Source organism: Thamnophis elegans, chromosome 15, assembly GCF_009769535.1.
Source record: "Thamnophis elegans isolate rThaEle1 chromosome 15, rThaEle1.pri, whole genome shotgun sequence".
Lineage (NCBI taxonomy): Eukaryota > Metazoa > Chordata > Lepidosauria > Squamata > Colubridae > Thamnophis > Thamnophis elegans.
The window spans coordinates 10,721,083-10,745,353 of record NC_045555.1 but is presented as its reverse complement, the minus strand read 5'-3'; the positions used below and the strand labels follow the sequence as shown (position 1 = coordinate 10,745,353).

At 40.1% G+C, this 24,271-nt stretch overlaps 1 protein-coding gene across 2 annotated transcripts; it reads left to right on the top strand.

The window, feature by feature from the left end:
• Positions 1-5,651: 5,651 nt before the first annotated feature.
• On the top strand, positions 5,652-15,371 carry SAR1A (secretion associated Ras related GTPase 1A). 2 transcript variants are annotated; one of them, XM_032232044.1, is made up of 7 exons: positions 5,652-5,850; positions 8,496-8,571; positions 9,450-9,569; positions 10,440-10,505; positions 11,617-11,720; positions 12,284-12,415; positions 13,825-15,371. In XM_032232044.1, the coding sequence occupies exons 2-7, from the start codon at positions 8,514-8,516 to the stop codon at positions 13,939-13,941; spliced, it is 597 nt and encodes a 198-aa protein (XP_032087935.1). In that variant the 5' UTR covers positions 5,652-5,850; positions 8,496-8,513; the 3' UTR covers positions 13,942-15,371. The 2 variants fall into 2 exon arrangements, with proteins under 2 accessions (XP_032087935.1, XP_032087936.1); XM_032232045.1 differs by lacking the exon at positions 5,652-5,850 and adding an exon at positions 5,926-6,176.
• Positions 15,372-24,271: the final 8,900 nt, after the last annotated feature.

The window sequence follows — 24,271 nt, the reverse complement described above, 5'->3', positions numbered from 1 at the left end:
TTTGCCCTCCGCACTTATGTCGGCGCGGATAAGGGCTTCACGGTTTTGTGGTGGAACCCGTGTAAACTGGTCAGATATTTGAGCCAGAAACCATGTAATTGGTCCTTTCCAGGTGATGTCCAATTCTTTACCTTTTTTACTCGATTTTTAACCATCTCAGTTGTTATTTCTAATACTTGCATTTGTTTGTTACCAATGCTTTTCTCAAAGTCATGTATCCACTTTGCTTCCTTATTGTAGTCCTTTGCATTTTCACACAATTCTTTCCAGAATTCAACTGTGGCCTGCACTGCAGGCAGAACAAAATAGAACTCGATGCAGGGGAACGCTTCAATTTAATGCCTAAAATGATTCAATCAAAGGAACTTAATCCATATCCATTTTCTTTTCATTCGCCCAACCTTTTGTAGTTAGGGCAGTAATTTTAACCTGATTAAAGCTAGTCTGGGAAGATATTCTTGGATGGAAGGCAACAAGGATCTTTGTATGTGGCTTCAGAATTTGATTTTCCATAGCTTTGATGGTCTCTACTCATTACCTAGGCCAGGGGTCAGCAACCTTAAACACAAAAGAGCCACAAATGTCCTAACCAGAAGCCCCCTGTTCAATTCTGGAGCCGACCGGAAATTGGGTTCCCCCACCATAGAGTCTCCTGGCATGCCATGCTCCTCCCCTCAAATCCAGGAGCTCCTCTCAAAATTGTGCAACAGGGAGCCGCAACAAAGGGATGAAAGAGCTACATGCGGTTGCAGAGCTGTGGGTTGCCAACCCCGGACCTAGGCTGACACTGCTATAGCACTGATGAATTATTTCCTATGAAAACTAGTTCTGCTGCCTATTTGTGATATTCCCTGAATTCTAAGTTTCCACATCTTACATAATAAGAGGCATTTTCAAACCCGTGCTATGAGTTTGCCTAAAAATAATAAAATGAATCTCTGCAATTCCTGCATAGTTTCATTGTGATTAGGGTCTGTTAATTTGTTGAGACCGTAGGTGAGAAAGAAAGATGCTACTAAATTTCATAATTTTATTCTATCGAACAAAACTCAAAAGTATCTTAAAAGACTATAAAATAAGCTATTTCTTTGGCAATAAACATTAAAACCATATTTTAATGGAATGGATGACCTTGATTTCTTACATGCAGTTTTTTAACTTCTATATTTTATTTTGAAGACAGCCATTCTCATTCACTAGAGGAAGTGGGGCAAGAGATTACAAGAGTAAGCTTCTTTTAAATGGATCTTTAAATGCACTTGCTCAATATCTACCATACAAAGATCAGAATCGTGCAGGCCATGATATTCCCTGTGATGCTCCATGGAAGCGGAAGTTTAAAGACTTTAAAGAAGCAGGATAAGAAGATTATTGGTGCCTTTGAACTTTATTGTGATGACCCTTGGCAAGCACAGAGGCAACACAGTCAGCTGATAGATAAAATCTTCCCTTCATTGCTCCAACTTCCCCAAACGCTCCCACGTTAGGGCAAGTCCTAAAGCAAAGTGATCACACACACAACTCCAGCAGCCCCTAGCTGCAAGTAGTCGAGCAAAGTCCTGTGAGCAGAAGGGCTGCAAAGTAAGAAATCCAGTCGGGCAAGGGAATAAGTCAATGAGTCCAGGAAGCAAAGGAACACAGCAATGATTTCAGGAAGCAAAGGAACAAAGCAATTAATCCAGGAACCAACAAATAAAGCAAGAAGTCCAAACATCGGCAATGGCACACAAAACTCCATTAATTCAGTGTTTGTACCTGACAAACGCCCCTTCCCACAGTGTCGCCTTAAGTCTCAATCCCCAGGTGTGCCTTCTGAAGAGGGGTGGGGCGCTCTCCTCCCCGAGTCGTCAGGTTGGTCTGCGCAGTTCCATTTGCCACTCCACTCTTCATGCTGGGGGATCAGGAGGGGTCAGTTCTTGCTCATCTCCTGAGCTCCTCATTTCCATTGCCTGCCCTCTGTTGGTCATCCTGGCCCTGTTCCTGTTAGCAAGCTATCCCACTCCTCTGGAGCTCTGGCCTGCCTCCTCCCCACATTCCAATGAAGCTGCCCCCTGCTTCTCAGCAAATTTAGGCTCTGATGGGGACATGACAACTTCTGAGAATACTGTGGACAACCCAGAAATCAAATAATTAACAGTCACATGACCGGGGGTGGGTGGGTTGGTCATTGTAACTTGAGCCAGGTTGAAGGTACCCTTGGGGAGATCCATTGGTCACTAAGTAGCTAGTCGTAAGTTGAGGACTATTTGTAGCATTAGTCATTTATATACCTGTCCATCTACAAAAACATGGGATGTACAATAGTGAATTAAAAAGAAAACCCAATAAATATAAAAACCGTCATTAAAAACTTAAAAAATACACAAGCAGAGAGGATATTAGTTGTTGTAAGGGAGCTGTTGCAGGATCTCTGTCCCCTGCTATTCCTGGCTTTAAAGCAGAGCCAGGTCTTGGAAGATTTTGTGGAATGTTGAAAGGGACCGAATTATCCTTCCTTCTGGGGTGGGAAAAAGATTCTATAATGCAGGTGCTAAAGCAGAGAAGGCCCACTTCCTGATACCCCTCAAGTGTAATCCCCTTTTCTAACTAACATGAAAGCTACACATTCTTCAGTGGATAAAAATATACTTTAATACTGAATTTAAAAAAAATAGTTCTAGGATTTATTCTACATATAATATTTATTGCTTTTGGGAAACCAATCAGTTTATTTGTATTTGTTCTAGTGGATCATAAACCACTTAAAAACTAGATTTCCTTTATTTATTGATTGATTAAATATATATCCCACGTTTCCTCCAGAAACTGGAAGTGAAAAACTGAACTCTCCCTGACATTTTTTGCCCCACAACAACCTGAGCAATAGATTGGGCTGAGACAAATTGACTGTCCCTATAAGCTTCCATAGCTTCTAGGTTGGAAGTGGACTAGTACTTGGACCCCTCAAACCATTGAACTGCTGAGGTTTTGCAAGGTTTGGCCACAGTCCATTTTCCAGTCCAGTGGTGTTTATTTTAGCTAGTTGACTTGTTAACCATCACTGCAAACAGATCTCAGCTCAGTATGCCTTGCCCAAATAGAACCCAAGCCAGAAAGGTAGATAGGTACCTATATCATTAAAGGTACATAGATCATTATCTATGTATACCTATGAGGAGAGGCATCTTACCCAAGAGAGGAACAATTTAGAAAGGAAGAAAATATCTGCTGGGGGGCAGGGAGCTGAGGCTCTGAGTTTATGTATTTAGAAATATGTTTCTCCTTTAGGAAAAATATAATATTCTGCCTTTATAACATATCCTAGAATATTTCTAGGAAGGTGCTAACTTCCTACATCAGTATTAGATCCGACTTTACACACTGCACTCCAAATACATGTAGTCATCGACTTACAACTGCAATCGGGACCAGATTTAGTCATAAATCAAGGCACCCATATAAACAGTTCTGATTTTGCAACTTTTTTTGGCAGGTATTAAGTGGTCATTAAGCAAACACTGCACCCATGGATGCTTTTTGCCAGAAACTGGCAAAAAGAGTCACAAATCACAGTCATGTGACAATAGGACATTACAACCAGTCATAAAGGCAAGCAGTTGCCATCAGTGTGTTTGTGTGTGTGTGTGTGTGTGTATGTGCGTAATTAAAGAAGCCCAAAGTGTCCCATCTGCTCTGAGCCTATTGTAATTTCACTCATTAACCAACAGGTCATAAAATCAAATCAAACCTTTATTGTCAATGCACAATATGTTTACAATGAAATTGAATGAGCCTCCCTTGATGCAGCCCACCCAAGAACACAGAATACATATCAATAAATCAATAAGTAAAAAAATCCCTAAACCCAATAAGAAATAAACTAACACACATATCCACCTACATACATACATATATATATATATATATACATACATACATACAATTATTACACACACACACACATGTACACTATATACTATTATATTACACCGATATTTACATGTTGCATGTCGTGACCCGTCAAAAGCGCGAATATCATAAGCGCGCCGACAACACCGCGGCGCTAAAACCGCGATTTCAAAAGCGCGCCGACAACAGCGCACCGACAACAGTGCGCCGACAGAAGCGCGATTTCATTTAAGGTAAGATTTTTAGTTAGGTTTAGGGTTAGGTTTAGGTTTAGGGTTAGATTTAGGGTTAGGTTGAGGGTTACGTTACAGCGCGCTTCTGTCGGCGCGGTTTTGTCGGCGTGCTTTAGGGCTAATTAGTTGCTCATTCGTCACGCGGTTTTGTCACCGCGCTTTAGACACTGCGGTTTAGTCAGGCGCGCTTTTGCTGTGCGCACATTTGTGGTGGAACCGTTGCATGTTACTCTAGTACTGCAAGTCTATCACATTAGCTGATTGTGGTGTTATGTTGCATTTAAGAGTCTTGACAGCCCATGGATAAAAGCTATTTTTAGCCTATTTGTTTGGCTGGCTATACTTCTATATCTTCTACCTGATGGTAGGAGAATAAAGAAATGCTGTCCACGGTGTGAATCATCCCTGAGGATTTTCCTTACTCTGCTGTGACAGCGGGACCTAGCGACTTCATCCAGTAGGGTTAGGGGGCAGCCCATGATTTTTTGTGCTGTGCTCATCACCTTCTGTAATGGTGATAAATTGAGGATTATCTATGTACTTCAGTTCCATAGATAGAATAGAATAGAATGGAATGGAATGGAATGGAATGGAGTGGAATGGGAACAGGAACAGGAACAGGAATGGGAACGGGAACAGGAATGGGAATTGATATTATACCAAGAGAATATAATAATATAATATAATATAATATAATATAATATAATATAATATAATATAATATAATATAATATAATATAATATAATATAATAATATAGAATGGGAATGGAATAGGATTGGGAATAGGAATGGAATAAGTATGGAATAGAATAGAATGGGAATAGGAATGGGAATAGAATGGAATTCTTTATCAGCCAAGTGTGATTGGACACACAAGGAAGTTGTCCTTAGCGGGAATGCTCTCAGTGTAAATAAAAGGATATATATGTGTGGATATATGTGCGTGTGTCTATTTCTTAATTTAATTTTAGTCATTATAATTTTATTTAAATTACACATATAAATTTATTTATTTTATTTGAATTACACGTTATTTATTTATTTTATTTGGATAAACGGCGTAAACAAAAAACATTCGCTCAGTACCATAGTGATGGAGAAATTGACTTTAATCTTCCTGCGGAAATATTACAATTAAAACAACCGGTTTTTGTTAGGAAATTTTGGAAGATGAAGAGGTTGGGGTTTTGTTCCCCTTAGTTATCCCTCTTTTTCTTTGGTCCCAAAATAAAAATCCCCCGCCCGTTTCGAAACCTGCCGACCGAAACTGTACATCCCTCAGCTCAGGATTCCCTCCAAAAGACAGAAAAAAGTCCCCTCCCTTGACGTCAAAAGAGCCAACCAATCACGTCCATCCAACCCCGGGAACCAAGCGGCCTCTTCGGAAAGCCTAGTGAGTCAGAGGGGGCGTGGCTTGCACTCCCCGTCACGCGCCTGGGGGCGGAAACCTAGCGCGTGGCAGGAGCCCGTCGCCGGCGCTCTCTCTTTCCAACCGGAAGCTGCCAGCCGAACGCCGTCCCCGCGAAGGAGGAGATGCTACGTATTTCCGGCGTGGAGGTGGCGGCTTGGGGAGTGAGTGAGTGAGTGTGTGTGTGAGAGAGCGAGAGCGACGGGAGGCTTCGCCGGGACGCGAGAGAGAGCGAGAAAGAGAAAGGGGGAGTCGTTGCCGTTGTCGTGAAAGGCTTTATCTGCCTTGGCGAAAGGAGCCGCTCCTTGTTTGAGAGGAAGGTGAGGGAGAGACCACGGCCGATGGGTTGTCGGCCTGAGCCGGCCGGTGGGCGGGTTAAAAAAACCGAGCCGGGGGGGGGGGCGGGCGGAAGGCGAGCAAGTGACACGCAGGCGAAATGAGGGTGGGGAGGCCTCCCTCCCCCCCTTTTCTCTCGGCCGATGGTTTCTCCCGTTCTTTTTGAGACACTCGGCTTCGGCTCTCTCGGGTCTTTCTTGGGACCTGCCGGAGATTCCCGAGGCCATCCAGGAGCCCTTGGCGGATTGTATTTAGGCTCCCCGTCGCCCATATCAGGTTGCTGGGTGCTGATCCGATCCCCTCTGAAGAGGTGGGAAACTGGGCTTGGGGTGGGTTTCTCCCCCCCCCCCTTCCTGTGCCTGGTTTGGGGCTCCGCTCTCCTGCGGCTAAATGGGGGGGGGGGGGCTCGGTGACCTCGGTTCTCGCTTTTGTCGGGTTTCTCTTTCGGGGATGTTTCGCTTTGTTTTATAACCGGCAAGATCGAGGGTGAATCCCCCCCGTATGCTGGGAACCCCCCAAGGCGTACAATAATTATGATTTCCAAAATATAAAATTCGGGGGGGGGGGGAGTGCTGATGTGTCGCTTTTAATGGCTGTTTTCAATCCGGGCTGCTTAGTTTTGTCTTTTTTAAAAATGTTTTTTATGATTTTTTGTTAAGCTTAGTATTTAATTTTTTTGGATTCTGCTGGAGGGGATAGGCTCTAATAATAAAAAGCAAACCATGTAATGAAATAAATAGAAATAAAAGATGCTGATGCTTGAATATTATTGCAAGCTGGGGGTAGGCTAAAGATAAAGGTTCCCTGGCACATATGTGCTAGTCGTTCCTGACTCTTGGGGGCAGTGCTCATCTCCATTTCAAAGCCAAAGAGCCAGCGCTGTCCGAAGACGTCTCCGTGGTCATGTGGCCAGCATGACTAAAGCACGGAACGCTGTTGCCTTCCCACCAAAGGTGGTCCCTATGTTTCTACTTGCATTTTTACCTGCTTTCGAACTGCTAGGTTGGCAGAAGCAGAGACATTGCATGGCACTAGTGATTCGAACTGCCGACCTTTCTGATCTGACAGGCTCAGCATCTTAGCCACTGGGGGAGGGATAGTGGGCTCCAATAGTCCAATAAGGCCTTCCCTTGTTTTGGGACCCAGCAATTATTGAGTAGGTAGATTTTGGAAGCATCAATTTACTCGCTGCCACCCTCTGGGTTATGCAACTGCGGTAATTGTTGTCCAGGTTATGTACTTTACAAGATCATGTAACTGAAGTAAGATTGGTTGCTTTTTTAAATCCTTGATTTTGGTTTTACCCTGTACGAGTCCCCTTAATGCAGTGCCATTGCAATGTATTCTTCTCTATTAAAACAGCTCTCTTCTGTTTAGCTGTCAGTGATTGGAAACACTGTATTTGTTGTGTGCCTGTCCAATACTCAATTGATCTTTGGTGGAAAAAGTCCACCCCCAATCTGGTGAAAAGAGAAGAATGCTGTTTCTTTCATTAGTGCAAATTAAGAATGGTTTATTTGAGACCTTAGAAGTGTGCAATATCGTTTCTAAAAACAAAGGTTCAATTCTCTCTTAGGCCATCTAATCAAGTACGATTAACTTTTATTTAGTTATTTAGCAGTGTCAGTTTCTTAATTGAAAACAAAAATTCCCTGCTAAGAACTATGTAATTTAACTATTTAGTGTTAAAATTGTGTTTAAACTGGAGAAATCATTTTGGGAGCTGGAATAAGCTTGGGATTGATTTGGACAATTATATTAAAGCAATTACATGCCTTATCAATATGGTTAATTGTTTAAAAAAGAAAAAGCTGGTGAGAATTTTGTTTAGAATTTAAAATGTAGAGAATATAGTAAGCAAATAATAATGAAATATCTAGGCTTTGTGCTAATCTTCCCAACACCTTTCATTTTAATCAAATCATGCTCTTATAGTTTTAAGAAGTTCTTGTAGATTTTTTTTAATTTTTCTATACTGCTTTTCATTCCAGAGAAGCCTAGCATAGTTTATGAAAGAATAGTAAACCAACCTTGAAAAAAATAAAGCAGAAAACTTCTTAGAAACAATATATTAATATTAAATCTATTTTAAAAAACTGGCATTTTAAGCCATTATTACATCACCCTAGGCAATTTGTATTCCTTCTAATGTTTGTGGGATCAATTCAGTTTTCAGGGTTGTTGTTTTTTTAAAAGAAAACCATGTGAGGGCTACCGGAACATGTCACAGGGAAACAGGTTCATAATTAGGAACTGCCACTGAGTTCTTGCTTGACTACCATATTGTCAGCCAAGTGCACTGGTGGCAGCACAAACAGTGTGATCTTCTATTAAAAGGTCATAGCTAAGATTATCGCTCTGTCTTTTGCCAATTCTGTCCTTCCTCTGTTCAGAATAGAACTCGATTTCTGTTCATCTGAGGTTAGGAATCACAATCCTGTTGATACTGCACAGAATGACACTGAAGCTATTTTGTAAGTGTGATTTGTTCCTGCTAACTTCAGAAGTGAGTTGCAATATTTATTCTCAGGACTTGAATATAGAATTTCTACTGGTTCCTAGTTCACATGTGAATAATGTTTCCTTGTTGCATTAAGACATTTAATTAAATATGCCTATTTTTTTCCAGGTACATAATTCTTCCATTATGTCATTCTTGTTTGAATGGATCTATAATGGCTTCAGCAGTGTGTTGCAGTTCCTAGGTAAGACTTTAAATGTTTATCAATGAGTAATTTTCCGGGTCTTATTTATTAACTTAAAAATAAGAGGATTTTTAGATTGCTATAGTAAGCAATAATCCCTCCAGATAAAATCTTAATTTTGTGTGGTTAGGTGCCAATTTTATCTTTTCATTTTTTTTGTATCATATCATTCTATAAATGATAGGACAATAAAGTTATTCTGTAAATGATCGAGATGCAAATTACATTTTTTGTGATGTATTTTGCCTTATTTTATAATGCTAAATGAATGGCATGGATAGAAAATTGGGAAGTTAAAATTTTAAAATGAGTCTACTTTGCTTTTATATTTGCATCCTTCTAGAAATATAGGGAACTTTAGCTTAGTGTTACATATAATGTGGAAATATTTCAATCCTCCCTCCCTCCCCAAAATAGTGCATATCATAAATTTTACTAAGCCATTTTGATGGTTTAGGGGCAGAAATGAAGCCTAAAATGTCAATGTTAGGGGTGATAGAAAATCCAATTGGGATGTGTAATCTAAAATATAATAACAGTAACACCATTCCCCCCTAGTAGCTGCCAGTGGAATATGTTCCACTGACTGACTTACTACCTTGATCTTCCTTGTGCCTTTTCTCTCACCCTCCTGATGCCAAAGCATCATGGCATATCCTTTATGCCTACTGGGTCCTTCCTAATATATTTTCATTGCCAGTGTGCACTGCACCACACATACTTCCATCCACAATTTCCTCACATTTTCCCTTCCCTACCGAATACCTGCTGTGGGAGTCTGCAGATTGCACTCTCTGTTCACTTTGGGGAATAAAAATGCTCAATAGGCTTAATCCAATAAATACTTCATTTTATTTCATACATGCTTTTTTGCACAGGATTGTACAAGAAGTCTGGAAAATTAGTTTTCTTGGGTTTGGATAATGCAGGCAAAACTACTCTTCTTCACATGCTAAAGGATGACAGATTGGGTCAACATGTTCCCACATTATATCCAAGTAAGCACCATATAGTTATGGAATTGTATATTGATGTCATTTTAGAACATTATTGTATGATAATTAATGTTGAAGATTAGTATATTTAAAAAAATTAAGTTGCTTCATGTTTGGGCTTAATTGTTTGAAAATGACATTTAAATTTACTCCTAATCCCAATATTGTTTGTGAGGCTTATTACTTGGAAAGGATAAAAGAGATTAGGCTCAAGATTATGATTCAGTGTGTTATATTAAATACAAATATTACCTGATTCAATTCATGAGTTAGGAGGAATTGCAAGATTCAAGATATAATTTTCAGTTATTGGTGACCTTTTAGAGTAGCTGAAGGGCAATATGTGCCCTCCAGAGGTTGATGAACTTCAGTTCCCATCTGTCCTAGCAAAAGTGATTGAATTACAGGAGTTACTTTCCAACATCTAACCTGTCAAATTAACCTACATCTATTTTAAGATCTTACGCATCTTTCCTCCTACTATTGTTTATGGAAGTATCAGGTTTTAATCCCTAATCAGCATCATCTTTATCGGGAAGCTTGGAATTTGGGGTTGCCTAAAAAATATGCAATATCTATATGGAGTTTGTTATCAAAGTAAGAGATGAAATCCTTTAAGCTGCGTGTGTTCAATCAGACATTAAATAGACATTCATTGAGGGTGCTCTAAGTTTATTCTTGCACTATGCAGAAGTTGGATTCACTGGTTATATAAATCTCTCCAGTTCTTTATTTGTATCAATATTTCTGAAGGGCATTAGATTGGGGAAGGCTGATCTTAACGTATCTTGAATAGTTTATGTCTTATGGTAATTAACATTGTAAAGACCATATCCACTGCTAAAGGCTATAAAACACTTCTGTCTTCTCTAGCATCGGAAGAATTAACAATTGCAGGAATGACTTTCACCACTTTTGATCTTGGTGGCCATGAGCAAGGTAATCAGTAGTGATGCTTGTTATTTTGTTATTCTCTTATTCCTGGCTAAACAAAGAAGAGGGAGACAAACTATTCTCCAAAGCACCTGAGGGCAGAAGAAGAAGCAATGGGTGGAAACTAATCAAGGAGAGAAGCAACTTAGATCTGAAGAGAAATTTCCTGACAGTTAGAACAATTAATCAGTGGAACAGCTTGCCTCCAGAAGTTGTGAATGCCCCAACACTGCAAGTCTTTAAGAGGATTTTGGTAGCCATCTGTCTGAAATGGTATAGGGTTTCCTGCCTAGGCAGGGGGTTGGACTAGAAGACCTCCAAGATTCCTTCCAACTCTGCTATTGTATTGTATTGAATTGTATTGTATACTCTGAGAGAAAGTGTCCTTTATGCAGATAAAATGTTCTACTAATGGAGATGGCATTCAGTCAAATTAATGTCTGTGTTGCCCATATTTATTCTCACATTCATGAAGGTCACAAATAGGTTGTCTTCCTCTTACAGCAGAGACGTGACAATATATTGCTATATATTGGCTTTAAGGTAAAATAAGTGCACACTAGTGCAGGTAGTCCCTCAATTTAACAACAGTTCATTTAGTGGCCTTTCAAAGTTATAACCGTACTGAAAAAAGTGACTGATGACCATTTTTCACACTTACGACCATTGCAGCATCCCTAGGGTCACATGATATTCATTCAGATGCTTAACAACTGACTCATATTTATGACAGTTGCAGTATCCAGGAGTCATGAGATCCACTTTTGTGACCTTCCGACAAGCAAAGTCAATGGGGAAACCAGATTCACTTCACAACTGTGTTACTAATTTAACAACTGCAGTGATTCACTTAACAATATGGGTGACAAAAGACGTAAAATGGAGCAAAATTCACTTAACAAATTTCTCACTTTGGCTCAATTGTGGTCATACGTTGAGGACTATCTGTATGCCAAATCCTCAAGTACTGTATTAAGCACACATGTCAACCCACCTAACTTAATTAGTAGAAGACTCAGTGCGATAATAGGTTGAATTGTGATGCTCAAAATACATTTTTCATCCCTTTTTTGATGTTGGTGCTATATTTTCAAAAGTGCTCTTCTTTCCCTTGAAGCGCGGCGTGTCTGGAAGAATTATTTCCCAGCAATTAATGGGATTGTCTTTTTAGTGGATTGTGCAGATCACTCTCGTCTTTTGGAATCTAAAGTGGAGCTCAATGTGAGTAACTTTTTCCTTTGAATACACTTGTACTAGTTGTTGTATTTATATATCCCTTTTCTGTCTTGGACAAGTTAATTTAAAATGTACACCTATGAGCAAAAAGGAAACTAAATACTAGTATGAATTTGGTATGAAAGCCAGCTGGGTGAGTTTGGAGCAGTCTCATTCTGTCAGCCCAACTCATCTCACAGGGTTATGATGAGGAAAATAGGAGGATAGTATATTAGTTATGTTTGTCACCTTGAGTTATTTATAAAAATAATAAAGGTGGAATTTAAAAAAATCTTTAAAAAGCAGGCAAATATAAAGCAGTACTTGTACATAATTTGGAATGTGTTTCATACATTTGAATTGTAAGTTACATGTCATCACTATGATATTTAAATTTAGGAGATCATGTTGTGACTTAAAATATTCCAAATACAATCAATGAAATAATATGTATGTATCTGTTGTCTATTAGTAGCATTTTCTGAAATTGGGTTTGGCATTCCTACTTAAAATTATTAGTCGCTTTCTATGGTTACATAGTTGCACATTTCCTCCCTTTTTTCCCTTAGGCACTAATGACTGATGAGACAATATCCAATGTGCCAATTCTTATCTTGGGTAACAAGATTGACCGACCAGAAGCTATCAGTGAGGAGAAGCTGCGAGAGATTTTTGGTCTTTATGGACAAACAACAGGAAAGGTAAGGAATCAAAGCTTGGTTCTAAAATTAATGTACCTTATTTTTTGAAATATATTTATCTGAATACTATTGTATATCAACATTCTAATGTTGGCTCTTAAAATACCAAAGGAACACAAGTAACAATTTTTATTAGATCCAAGTATGGTACAAATTAATTTATTAGATTAATGTAGAATAGCCTAATTTTATACTTCTGTATGTTTACAAAAGAATGTTTTGTATGGTTGGTTAATGAACATAATTTAGTTTTTATAAATCAGAGTACACTTCCTTGGAAGCCTGAATTGTTAACTTTGTGATTGTATGTTGGTGTGTGGAGAATTTAAATTAGAATCAAGTGCAGTTAGGTGTTACAAAAATATATTGGGTTTAAATGGATACAAGACAACTAAACTGATTGTGGACTGTTCTGTTGAATAATACAACAGAATTAGAAAGGATATATTGACCAACACCTGTTGGGTATAATCAGTTTTATACTTGTACTTTCTTTTATAAAGACTTCAATTAATTTAGCCTCCAGTGATAACCTGGGAACTAAAATATTCTCACACTGTTTTTTTAATATCACCATTTTTGGTGTCTGATTAGTATTTTTTCATTCAGTTTATAGATTGTCTTGGGAAGCATAAGAGTATCCTTAGATGATAGATAAGGAAAAAGAAATGTAGCATATGCCCTTTACTGTAGGCTTAAATAGATTATTTGTGATATCCCTTTCCTGCCAGAATAAAGCAGTGTGATTTACCATTCAAAAAAAAATTAAACTGCATAAAGGTTTCTTTTCTTTTTTTGAAGCAAGCTTTATTCTTAAAATGTCTAGAGACTGCATAACCTCAGGGGACACGAGGTAAAGGTTGCCCAACAACTTTCTCTCCCTGCCCCTACCTTTCCTTCAGATGCACAGTTCTAAATGTTTTTGGGCAATCTTACAATTTCATTGTAGCTCTTGGATCAGTATCAAAAACTGATATTCCAGGCCACATAATCAAGAACGATCTTTCAACTTTTTGCTTGGAACTGAAATAAATGCTATATTGTAGGCTTTGACAATTCGAATTGTTCATGATTATAGAAATACTCTTGCTGAATTTCAGATTAAAAGCTTAATGTATTTTATATTTGCAACTCTATCAAAGAAAATCTGAAGTTACTCATTTTCATTTTCTTTGTCTCCCCTTTTCCCTTTAACCCTTACAATTTGTCCATCTCTATTTTCCTAAATTTTTCTGTCTTTTTTTTATATCTTTTTTTTTTTAGAAATTAAATTTAAAAAATTACTTTGCAGCTGTAACAAAACTGTGTTTGTCCTGGTCTCTGGGATTGAATGCCCAGAATTTTTGCCAATGCAGGTAAAAGGTTCCGCAATGGACTCCTTTTGAATGAATTTCTGTTTAATTCTCTAGGGGAATGTGCCATTGAAGGACCTGAACACGCGTCCTATGGAAGTGTTCATGTGCAGTATACTGAAGAGGCAAGGCTACGGTGAAGGTTTTCGTTGGCTGTCACAGTACATTGACTGATACTGGAGAGACAGATCTATTCCTGGACTGATCCTGTTCACAAATTCCTTATGGACTTTTCTATTAGAACATGGAAGACTCTCCATCTGCATACTGGCAACGACCAAGAGACTCCTTTCTTCAGTTACCCTACATCACAGTGGTGACACAATTCTTTTCCCTGTGTCTGGGAGATAACATTCTGTACACTGGTGCAGGTTGTCACTTCCAGTGGCCATGGATTCCTATGGAAACCCTGGCTTTCACTTACAAATGGGATGAGCAAGCTGGAATGCCAAGCTCTGTGTGCGGCACTCTTTGTGGCTGGAAAAGAGGACATGTCTCACCACTGTGGCCAATTGATTTCAAAGAAAGCAACTATATTTTTTAAAGGAAGTGTTTGGTGTAAATGGCGTCCCTTTAGATTTTTCTTAAGTTTAGCATTCATCCTGTTCAGGCCAGAGTCTGTTAGGATTATTTTTTTTTAAAGAAAAAATCTATTTAATGGTATTTAGGCGGTTCCCAAATGACCGAACCAGCTATCATGATATTCAAAATCTTTAGCAAACAGAGAGAGAGAGAGAGACGGCTTTCAAAGCCCTGTAAGGTGGTTGCGCTGTCACACTGCTCAATCATGAAGATGGTGCTATTGGGACTGACTTGTGCAATGATATTTTTCTTTAACTTACAGGGAATTTAGTTGGGGGGTGGGAGGGGGATGGAGTACACACAGAGGCACACTTATTTAGCCTTCCTTGTCATGTGCAGGAGTCTGAAATGTGGTTGACCCCCTTTTTTGCCCCACCTCTAAAAGTTACGATCACTTTCCTTAATGGCAGTTTTTTTCTTCTTCTTCTTCCTCCTCCTCCTCCTCCTCTTTGCAGCACCAGCAGAAAGTTTGTCTTGGACCTAATAATACACGATGTTCTACATTGCAGGCAACTGCAAAAAAAAAGCCACCGTAGAAATCATGAATTTATTTTTGGGGGGGCGGGTTATTATAGCATTAAATTGTTCCAACAAGTGCTTATCAAATGCTGTTACTGTAAACTAACCCTGTTTCTTTTACACTCAACAGAGCTTGTGTTTGAATTTTCATTACTTGCTTAGACATCTTCATTTTCACTTAAAACAGGCATTCTTCTCCTTGGCTGGAAGATGCTTTTAATTAAAACTATTTAGTGCTCGTGGACAGACTTGCTTTGGTGAATGCAGCGGACCCAATGTCTGAAGAGACTGGCTTTCTGACTCCCATTGCAAAACATGAAATGCAAAATGGTGGTACACTATAGGCATTTAACTCCAGGGAAGAATAACACTATATGTGTATGGGTGTATTCACTTAAATCAGGGCTGGGAAACGAGGGTCCTTTTATGACTGGTGGACTTCGACTTCCAGAATTCCTGAGCCAGAGTTGAAGTTCACCAGTTGTAAAGGAGCCAGTCCCCTCCACTCTGTGAATTAAATGCTAGTTATGGTTCAGTGTCTTTTCTCCTAGCATCAACTGAGAGGAGGGGAAAATTGAATCATTAACAGTTGGGCATCCCAGAAATCATCCTGTGATTTTGGACATAAGTTTTAATAACCTCTAAATTGTCAGTTTCACCCAGTGCATTGGCAGGTCAGAATGCATTGGTCTTTACCTAAAATTACTAATGCTTTAGGTAAAAGCTCATGGAGCCTTCTGAAGTATGTAATGCAGAGACATCAGGATAAATATTTTACTTCCCTGCCTGCAAAAGAGCTGCCTATTTTTACAAATATGAAGCATCTTAAAACTCTGCAGGTTGAAAAAGAGTCCAGCTTGCAATTCCAGAAGTAATTTCAGTCTCATAATTCCATTGGAAGAGCTATGACAGAGTAGCCACAATTGGGGAAGAGTCCATTATAATTAACCAGGCTCTTTTCTGATGTGGTTATTCTTGAACTGTTTGCAATATCTTCATCAAAACAATTACTTACAGCATCATTGTTGAGTTCAATTTGTGGTTTGTAAAACCTTTGGGTTTTATGTAAGAAGCTTTTTGATGACTTGTGAATATTTCCTAGGCCAAAGTGCCTGTGCATATGGTGCCAAGGAGATGTGGAAAACTCTTAAGTATACATGAGTCCACGAAAACAACACCTTGATTGGGTGTGAATAACGTAGCATCTGCTCCATTGAACATCTGTAATTCTCTTAATGGCTGTTCAATCAAGGGATATGGAGGGATGGCTCACCTTGGGTCAACATGAGATGTGATAACCCTTATCTCCAACTACATTCTTAAAAAAAGAAGGCCCTGGTAAGCAGAGCTATAAGATGGTGCCCAAAGGAGCAACTTCTATGAAAGTGGTATCTCAGCCACTGGAGAAGCCGGTTGTGTATAGCTCTGACCTGTTTTCTGCCTGCTGTGTTCTGTCTTTGGACATGTCTCCTTGCAATGTCTGGCTATAAAGTTTAATATATTCCTTAGGAACTGGGTTACAGATTGGAAACTAGAGTAAACATCACTCTGTTAGCAAAATGTTTTAACTTCCAATTTCTGGAAATGAGAAATATGTTTGCAGAGACGGTTTGTCTGTATCCAAAACATTTTAATAAAGTTTTTTTAAAAAAAAAAAACCCCACACAATTATATACATATACTTGGGTTGAATCTGGCCCTAATATAATCCAGGGGCAGGTGTTGTAGAAGGTGTCCATGTCCTGGGCGCGAATATACTCTTGATCAATGTCAAATTGGGAGTGAATCATTTGATATCTTTTCATCCATAAGTAAATTAAGTAATGAAGAAAAAATACAAGTTCTAGTAACAAAACACATTGAGGATCATAGTAAGAAGTCTGCTGTAATGGAAAAGCTACACGAGGGAGAAAGAAATAAGAATGCTTGTTAAATTGAAAAATAACTGCTAGATGCTATACTTCCATGATAGTGAATCTATGGCACACGTGTCGGAAATGGCATGCAGACCCATCTCTCCGGGAACGCACATGTTCCATGTTGCTCTTCCGGGTTCTGGCGCGCGTACGTGCACCAGCCAGTACATGCACATACCCACCAGAAACCGGAAGACCAGGTAATTGGTGCACATGCACATGCTGGAAACCGGAAGCTCAGCATTCCGGCGCACACATACTCTTCCAGATTTCGTCACTCCCGCACAGGCACACCAATAGCAATAGCAGTTAGACTTATATACCGCTTCATAGGGCTTTCAGCCCTCTCTAAGCGGTTTACAGAGTCAGCATATTGCCCCCACAGTCTGGGTCCTCATTTTCCCCACCTCGGAAGGATGGAAGGCTGAGTCAACCCTGAGCCGGTGAGATTTGAACAGCCGAACTGCAGTCAGCTGAAGTAGCCTGCAGTGCTGCATTTAACCACTGTGCCACCTCGGCTCAGGCAGCTGCTTTTCTGATTTCCAGCACTCTCCCCCTCCCCTGTCCCCGCTTCCATTTCAGCACTCTGTGGCGAAAAGGTTTGCTAACACTGCTATAGTTTAATAATTTTTTGACAGCATAAAAGAATATATGAAAATAATGTTCCTATATTCACCATCTTTGCTGTTAGACTCCTAGCCTGAGTACTGTGCTTCAGCAAAGGAGAACTGGTTGTACCTGTTTTATGCAAGCCATCTGAATCCACCCATCAGGAAGGCTGCCTATCCAATTCTTGGAAGAGTTGGGAGCCAGGGCTTCCATTCATATGAATAGGTCTGGTTATTGACTTGTAGATTTCCCTCTTGATTTTAAACCCCTCTCGCAGCTGACCTGTGGGAGCAGCTTCCAAGAAATGGAACAAAAAGCTGAAAATTCAATCCTCAGTGGTGGATTTGGGCTGGCAGTGGCTCGTGAAAAGATTTTTAGTCTTATATTCTGTGGTCTGGCCAGTACCCAATGTGAGCTTAATTTCCTCTTGTATTCTTGGCATTTAGCATCTGTGGACACAAATGCTGTGGATGAAAACAAAAAGTGTAAGAAAGAGGAAGGACGGGAAAAACTAGATACAAAAATGAACAATGGAGAAGAAGAGAAAAATAAGAGGATTTTCAGTAGAAATGGGCTCTTGAAGCAAAGATTTCATATGTCCGAATAGGAAGGAAAATCCTTCCTGGTCAAGAAACAGCTAAAGGAGAGCTCTCCATCACCCTCCATTGCAATGTAATGAAGGAAATATCTTCATTCTCTGCAGGGGTGGGTTTCAGGCGGTTCGCGGCGGTCCCCGCGAACCGGTTGGTCGGCGAACCCGGAAGTAAGTAACTTCCGGGAACGCCGAAGGGTCCACCCGCCCGCCCACGTTTCTTACCCAGTTTTGACGAGTTCTGCGCTTCCACGCATGCGCAGGACGCATACAGCACCTGCGCGATCCTCCAGGAGCAGCTGGAGCATCGCACAGACGCTAGTACACATGCGTGCACTGCGCGCGTGCACGAGGACGCCGCCGGCCCCGTTCCAACCGAACCGGTTGGAACAGGGCGAGAAACCCACCCCTGATTCTCTGGCTTCTAAAGTACAATGGTGATTCTAGGCACAGAGCCAAGATGTCAAGAATTAAAGATTTAACTCATGTTGCTAAGTATGGTTGTGCAATAGGGATTCTAAATCTAATCCTTTTTCTTGGAAGCAGAATGGATTATTTCAGATCACCTGAATTGGTCTTCCAAGACCTTGGAAGTATTGCAGGCAGGCCTTATTAGATTTGTGTGCCAACCATCTCGTCTAGAGGCCTGGGCACTTCAGCTGGCACCCTCCATGCCTAGCTCTGATTTGGACACACTTTAAGTTTTTAAAGGGGACAAAACCAGTCCAGATAGATGCTGCCATCAGAGAATGAGGAGTGCCTTTAAACAAGAGGTGAGCAGGGTTCAACAGCTTTATTCCTTCCCAACAAAAAAACCCCTAAAATATTCAAGGTTTTCTACATTTACTGGAATACTTTATGGATAGTGAGTATTTGAAGGGAAGTAAGACAGGATTTCCTGGAGAGGAAAGCTATGGCAAATCTAGACAGGATGCTAAAAAGCAAGAGACATCACCCTGCCAACAAAAGTGCGCATAGTCAAGGCTATGGTTTTTCCAGCTGCAATGGATGGCTGTGAATGTTGAGCTGAGTCCCAAAGAATGGAGGCCTTTGAACTGTAGTGCTGGAGAAGACTTCTGAGAGTCTCTTGGACTGCAAGACGATCAAACCGGTCAGTCCTAGAGGAGATCAACCCTGACTGCTCTTTAGAAGGCCAGATTCTGAAGATGAAACTCAAATACTTTGGCCACCTAATGAGAAGGAGGGACTGGAGAAGAACCCAATGCTGGGAAAGATTGGGAGTAAAAGAAGAAGGGGATGACAGAGAATGAGGTGGCTGGATTGAGTCACTGAAGCAGTCGGTTTGAGCTTCAATGGACTCCAGAGGAGGGTAGAGGACAGGAAGGCCTGGAAGAACGTTATCCATGAGGTCACAATGGGTCGGACACAACTTCACAACTAACGACAAGAAGACAGGATTTAGCTGTGCCACCAATTATATCTCTTGATGCACAGAGAGAGAGGATGGAAATTATGGGACCCAAGCCCAACAGTTGATTATTAAACCTTGTCAGGCACCAAAAACCAGAACTACGGTACACTTGCAGTTTTAATTAAACTGATTTATTACTACTCACGCATAACCAGTGGAATTTATGCAACTAACTTAACGCTATTGTAGCATTAGATAAGGTTCATCAGAATTTAAGAGGGGTTGGACTTAGTTCATTTGTGGCTATATACCGTATTTTTCAGAGTATAAGATGCACCAAGATTTTGAAGAGGCAAATTAAAAAAAGTTTTTCCACTCTGCAAACCTCCCCAAAACAGCCTTTTTTAAAAAAACAAATGCATGCATAGCCCTTAGGGGGCTTGTAGAGTGCTGCTGGGGGGTGCCCCCCAATGAGCAAAAAATGGCCCATTTTTTGTCAAAACAAATGTATGCATAGCCTTTAGGAGGCTTATAGAGCACTCCTGAGGGGGGGGGGGCAAAATTGAGCAAAAAATGGCCCATTTTTCACTCATTTCTACCTTCCCCAGCCCGCAGGAGCGCTCTGAAAGCCTTCTACAGCCTCTCCACGGCCATTTTGGTGAAGGGGGTGGAGTTTCAGTGTGGGAAATTATCCCATAATTGGCTGGGTGAAATTAGCTGGGATCAATAGGATAGGATAGAATATTCTATCTGGATCAATTCTATCTGGATCAAAGGTCCCAGTGAACATTTGCCAAAAGCCATATGGAAAGAACAGTCCTGGGAAAGCTTTTAGATAAGGAAGCCGAATTCATTTCGGGTGTCTATACACGGATACACACAGAGATGAGAGGCCTCTATTATCTGAGATATAAACACACAGAATTAGCCTTGCATCCTTTTGCCGCCTCGTGTAACAAATCAAGTCATTTCCATATGCCTAATGTAGCTCTCTGTGATTTACAATTCTAAGACCGTTTGTCCCTCCTCCCTGCCTTTCTGCCAGAATGTGTATCAAGAAGTGATTTGTAACATACTGTGAGATGCTTTGTTTGTATTAAACTGCTGACTAGCTTTCTTTGAACTTTCCTAATAAAAAGTGTTCTGGTTTAGCCAGAAGACGCCATTTTCACCCAGTCTGCAGTATGCGTGTGTGTCTCATTGCCAAAGCAGCCTAGGAATTAGAGATTCGTGGAATGGTCCATCGGATTGTGAGAGTATGCTTGTATTCCCAATGCAAGCTCGCTCTCGCAAGTGGTGACCTCCGACGTGATCCATTTCACAACGCCAGGAATCAGTCGAGGTGCGACGCAGGGAGGCCCGGACAGGTCGAACGGACTTTCAGCGTGCCCAATATTCCCATCTCTTACCCAGCGCACCTTACGTAAGTATGGGAAAAGATTTGTCTAAAGGGCGGGCGGCCCGTCTTAAGGAAACAGGACCCCTGTCCAGAGAGCAGAAGGCTCACCTTAAGGAAATTGGACAGATTATTGGAGCTCATAAAACTATATTAAAGGATAAAAGTGAACTTCCCACAAAAAAAGAGGTTAGAGAATTAATGAGGTACATTTGGCAATACTGTCCGTGTTACCCAACATTTGGATCTCTTAATATAGACACGTGGGAGAAAATAGGCTCCTATTTACACGAGGAGCCTAGAGCACCGACACCTATATTAATCAGCTGTAAAGCTGTTTTAACTGCTCTCTGTCTTCATCACGGAGACACATTCACGCTTTCCAAAAAGCAGGCAGATGAATTAACATCTCTAAAACCCACTGCCCCTCCCAAGTATGAGGAAATAACAACAAAGGCTATAGGGGGAGAGAAAAGGGAAAGCAAAGAGGAGATTTTAAAGCAAACTCCTCAGGAAGAAAAATCTAACACCCCAGAAAAATCTGAAGAAGTAACAACAGAAATTGTAGATGTTTTATTGCCAAATGAATGGTACTCAGTAGCAAAAATACTTTCCACTTGGCAGATCATCACGGAATGTTTAAAAACTCATGAACAAGCCGTGATGGGGGGACCAGACACCCCCCCGCTATATTTGAAAACCTCTTTGCTAAATTCACACTCTCACTCTGAATCCAAGGCTTTCTTTTTCCTTGTATGTATGCCTTTGAAGCTTCTCAACGTTAGGCTTCTGTCTGTTTCACGGTCGGGAGATTAATTTTGGGGCATTCGGCCAGCCCCACACAAAAGGCTGCCTTTTATTTTCCTTCTCATTTCAATCTTTTGGCAAGTGAATCTGCCTGGCTCTTCCTATTTCTTCCGGTGATTCCGGCTACCTCTATTTCATTTCTTGTCTCAAGGAGTTCTTGTTACTCCCTTTCTTACTGACTCATCTAATTTTTCTTCTGATTGCTTTAAGCACATTTTTATGCCTGAGCACCTGAAACTTTTTCACAGATGTTTCATTTCTCAGAAACCTGCACTCTTTGCAGCTCTAATTACAAAAGCCCGTGTCAGATCTGAATTGGAATGGAGAAAAAATGTTTTTGTGCGTGTATGAATGTGTGCCTAAGTTTTTGTGCACCCTCAAGGTAATTGTAGATAAGATGTTTTCAATCCAAAAGACAGGGATTTTAAAGTGTTCAATTTTGTAACAAATTTGCTGACTTTCTGGCCACCATCAGATGAAAATTGTTGCAGCTGTAATAGTTGTCTTTTAAAAGAAAAGTAAGAAATTTAGTAAGTAATGAGGTAAAGCCTGACTGAATGGGAAGACCTAGGTAATTGGACTTGATTACTTTGATGTAATGTCTGTTTAAAAAATTCTTAGGTGTCTATCCCAGGTTCTGTAATTAAGGCACGTATCCGACCGGTCGTTTTAAAACTGCATGTTAATTTGTGGGGGAGAGATTTGTTGTCTCAGTTTGGGGCAACCCTAACTTTAGAGAGAGGTAGAGGGAAAAAAGGAAGTGAATAGAGGAAAAGAGAAAGAGGAGAATTGAATTGAATTGATGTTTGAAGTTTGTAAATGGGCTTTTGGCTTGAAGCTGTGAGGGTGAGAAGATTAGTTAGGATTTAAACTGCTCTCTGAAATTCCTCGCTGTTTGAAGAATGCATGACTAAGGATTTTGCATGTGAAATTAATTTACACAAGCAGTTTGATTGCAGTGTTAATATATGTTAAATGGTAAAAGTTGGTATGCACGTACCTTGATTTCTTTAATATAAAGAAACAGTAAGTTGCAAAAGTTGTTTAATGGGATGTGTGTATGCTTTTGTGATATCATTTCCAAATTTGTTGAGAGAAAGCATGTTTTAAAGAGCAGGATAGCCGTTTGTAGAATTGTTCAACCCTGGGCTAACTTAAAGTGATTGTGTGCGTGAGTTCCACCCCCCCCTTCCCCCCTGAGTCATTCCTTGGAGGGAAACAGGAGAAGGGGGGGAGAGAGAAGCTTGTTGAGAGAAAGCAGAGTGAGAACAAAGGAGAGTTTGTGAGAGGTTAGCCCAGCCATTCCCCCCCCCTTTTTTTTCCCTGAGCCTTTCCTTGGAAGGAAACAGGAGAAGGGGGGAGACAGAGAAGCGTGTGTGTGTAACTGCTTTCAGACCTAGAGGGAGAGAGACAGTAAGAAAATAGAGCTCATTGGCTTACGTATAGCTTTTTGAACTGATGGTAATGAATGTTTTGTATTAAGAATAAATGAAATGGACCCTTTAATGAAACTAACATTAAAAAACAATGACCCAATTTGGATTGAACAGTGGCCCCTCCCCATTGTCAAGTTAGAAGCCTTAAAAGAAATTGTGCAACAGTTGTTATTAGATAAAAAAATAGAATTGTCAAATAGCCCTTATAATACTCCTGTATTTTTAATTAAGAAAAAATCAGGGAAGTGGAGAATGCTTCAAGATTTAAGAAAGATAAATGAAGTAATTTGTCCCATGGGGCCCCTGCAGTGCGGTTTACCAAATCCTAATATCATTCCTCAAAATTATGCTTTAACAGTCATTGATTTAAAAGATGCCTTCTTTTCAATACCTTTACATAAAAAGGACAGAGTATTATTTGCATTTACAATTCCTGTACTAAATTATAGTGAGCCAACAGTAAGGTATCAGTGGAAAGTTTTACCCCAGGGAATGCTAAATAGCCCAACGCTTTGTCAATATTACATTAATAAAATTTTAAAACATTTTAGAGCCAAGTATAAAGGTATCCTATTCTACCACTACATGGATGATATCTTGCTAGCAATAGAAAAAGATGCACAGAGTGCATATCCACAGATTTTAACAGAGATCATACAAGATTTTAATGATAAAGGATTTAAAATTGCTTCAGAAAAAATTCAAACTATACCACCATATTTATATTTGGGACATAGAATCATGACGTCTCACGCCTCACCAGTAATTCCAAAACTACCTGAGATGGATAAATGTAATTTGGTGCAGTTACAACAATATTTGGGTTCAATTAACTGGGCACGTCCCTACATGGGATTAACTACGAGTCAGTTACAACCTTTATTTGCATTGCTGGCAGGAGGAAAAGAGCCTGCTGCTATACTAACCATAGGGGACAAAGAAAAAGAGTGTATTCAGGTGATTGAGGCAGCCTTAACAAAAACCTGGGTAGACAGGATGGTTTCACACGTTCCTATCTCAGCTGCTATTTTCAATACCAAAAACTTGCCCACAGGGTGTTTGCTGCAAATACAACAGAACAAAGTGTTAGTGATTGAATGGATACACTTAGCAAACAGCCCGGGGAGAACAGTTTCAACAAAACCTCTATTGTTATCCCAGATAATTATAAAGTTAAGAGAGAGAGCTCGAGCTACACTGGGAACGGATCCAGAAACTTTTTACATTCCATATCCACTACCTTGGTGGGAAAAATATTTTCAAATATCAGATGCA

Excerpts from the sequence above, each read along its gene's own strand:
- SAR1A (XM_032232044.1), top strand. The coding sequence starts at position 8,514 with ATGTCATTCTTGTTTGAATGGATCTATAATGGCTTCAGCAGTGTGTTG. Across the intron at positions 9,570-10,439 it reads TGTTCCCACATTATATCCAA|CATCGGAAGAATTAACAATT; the intron begins GTAAGCACCATA and ends TGTCTTCTCTAG. Across the intron at positions 11,721-12,283 it reads AATCTAAAGTGGAGCTCAAT|GCACTAATGACTGATGAGAC; the intron begins GTGAGTAACTTT and ends TTTTTCCCTTAG.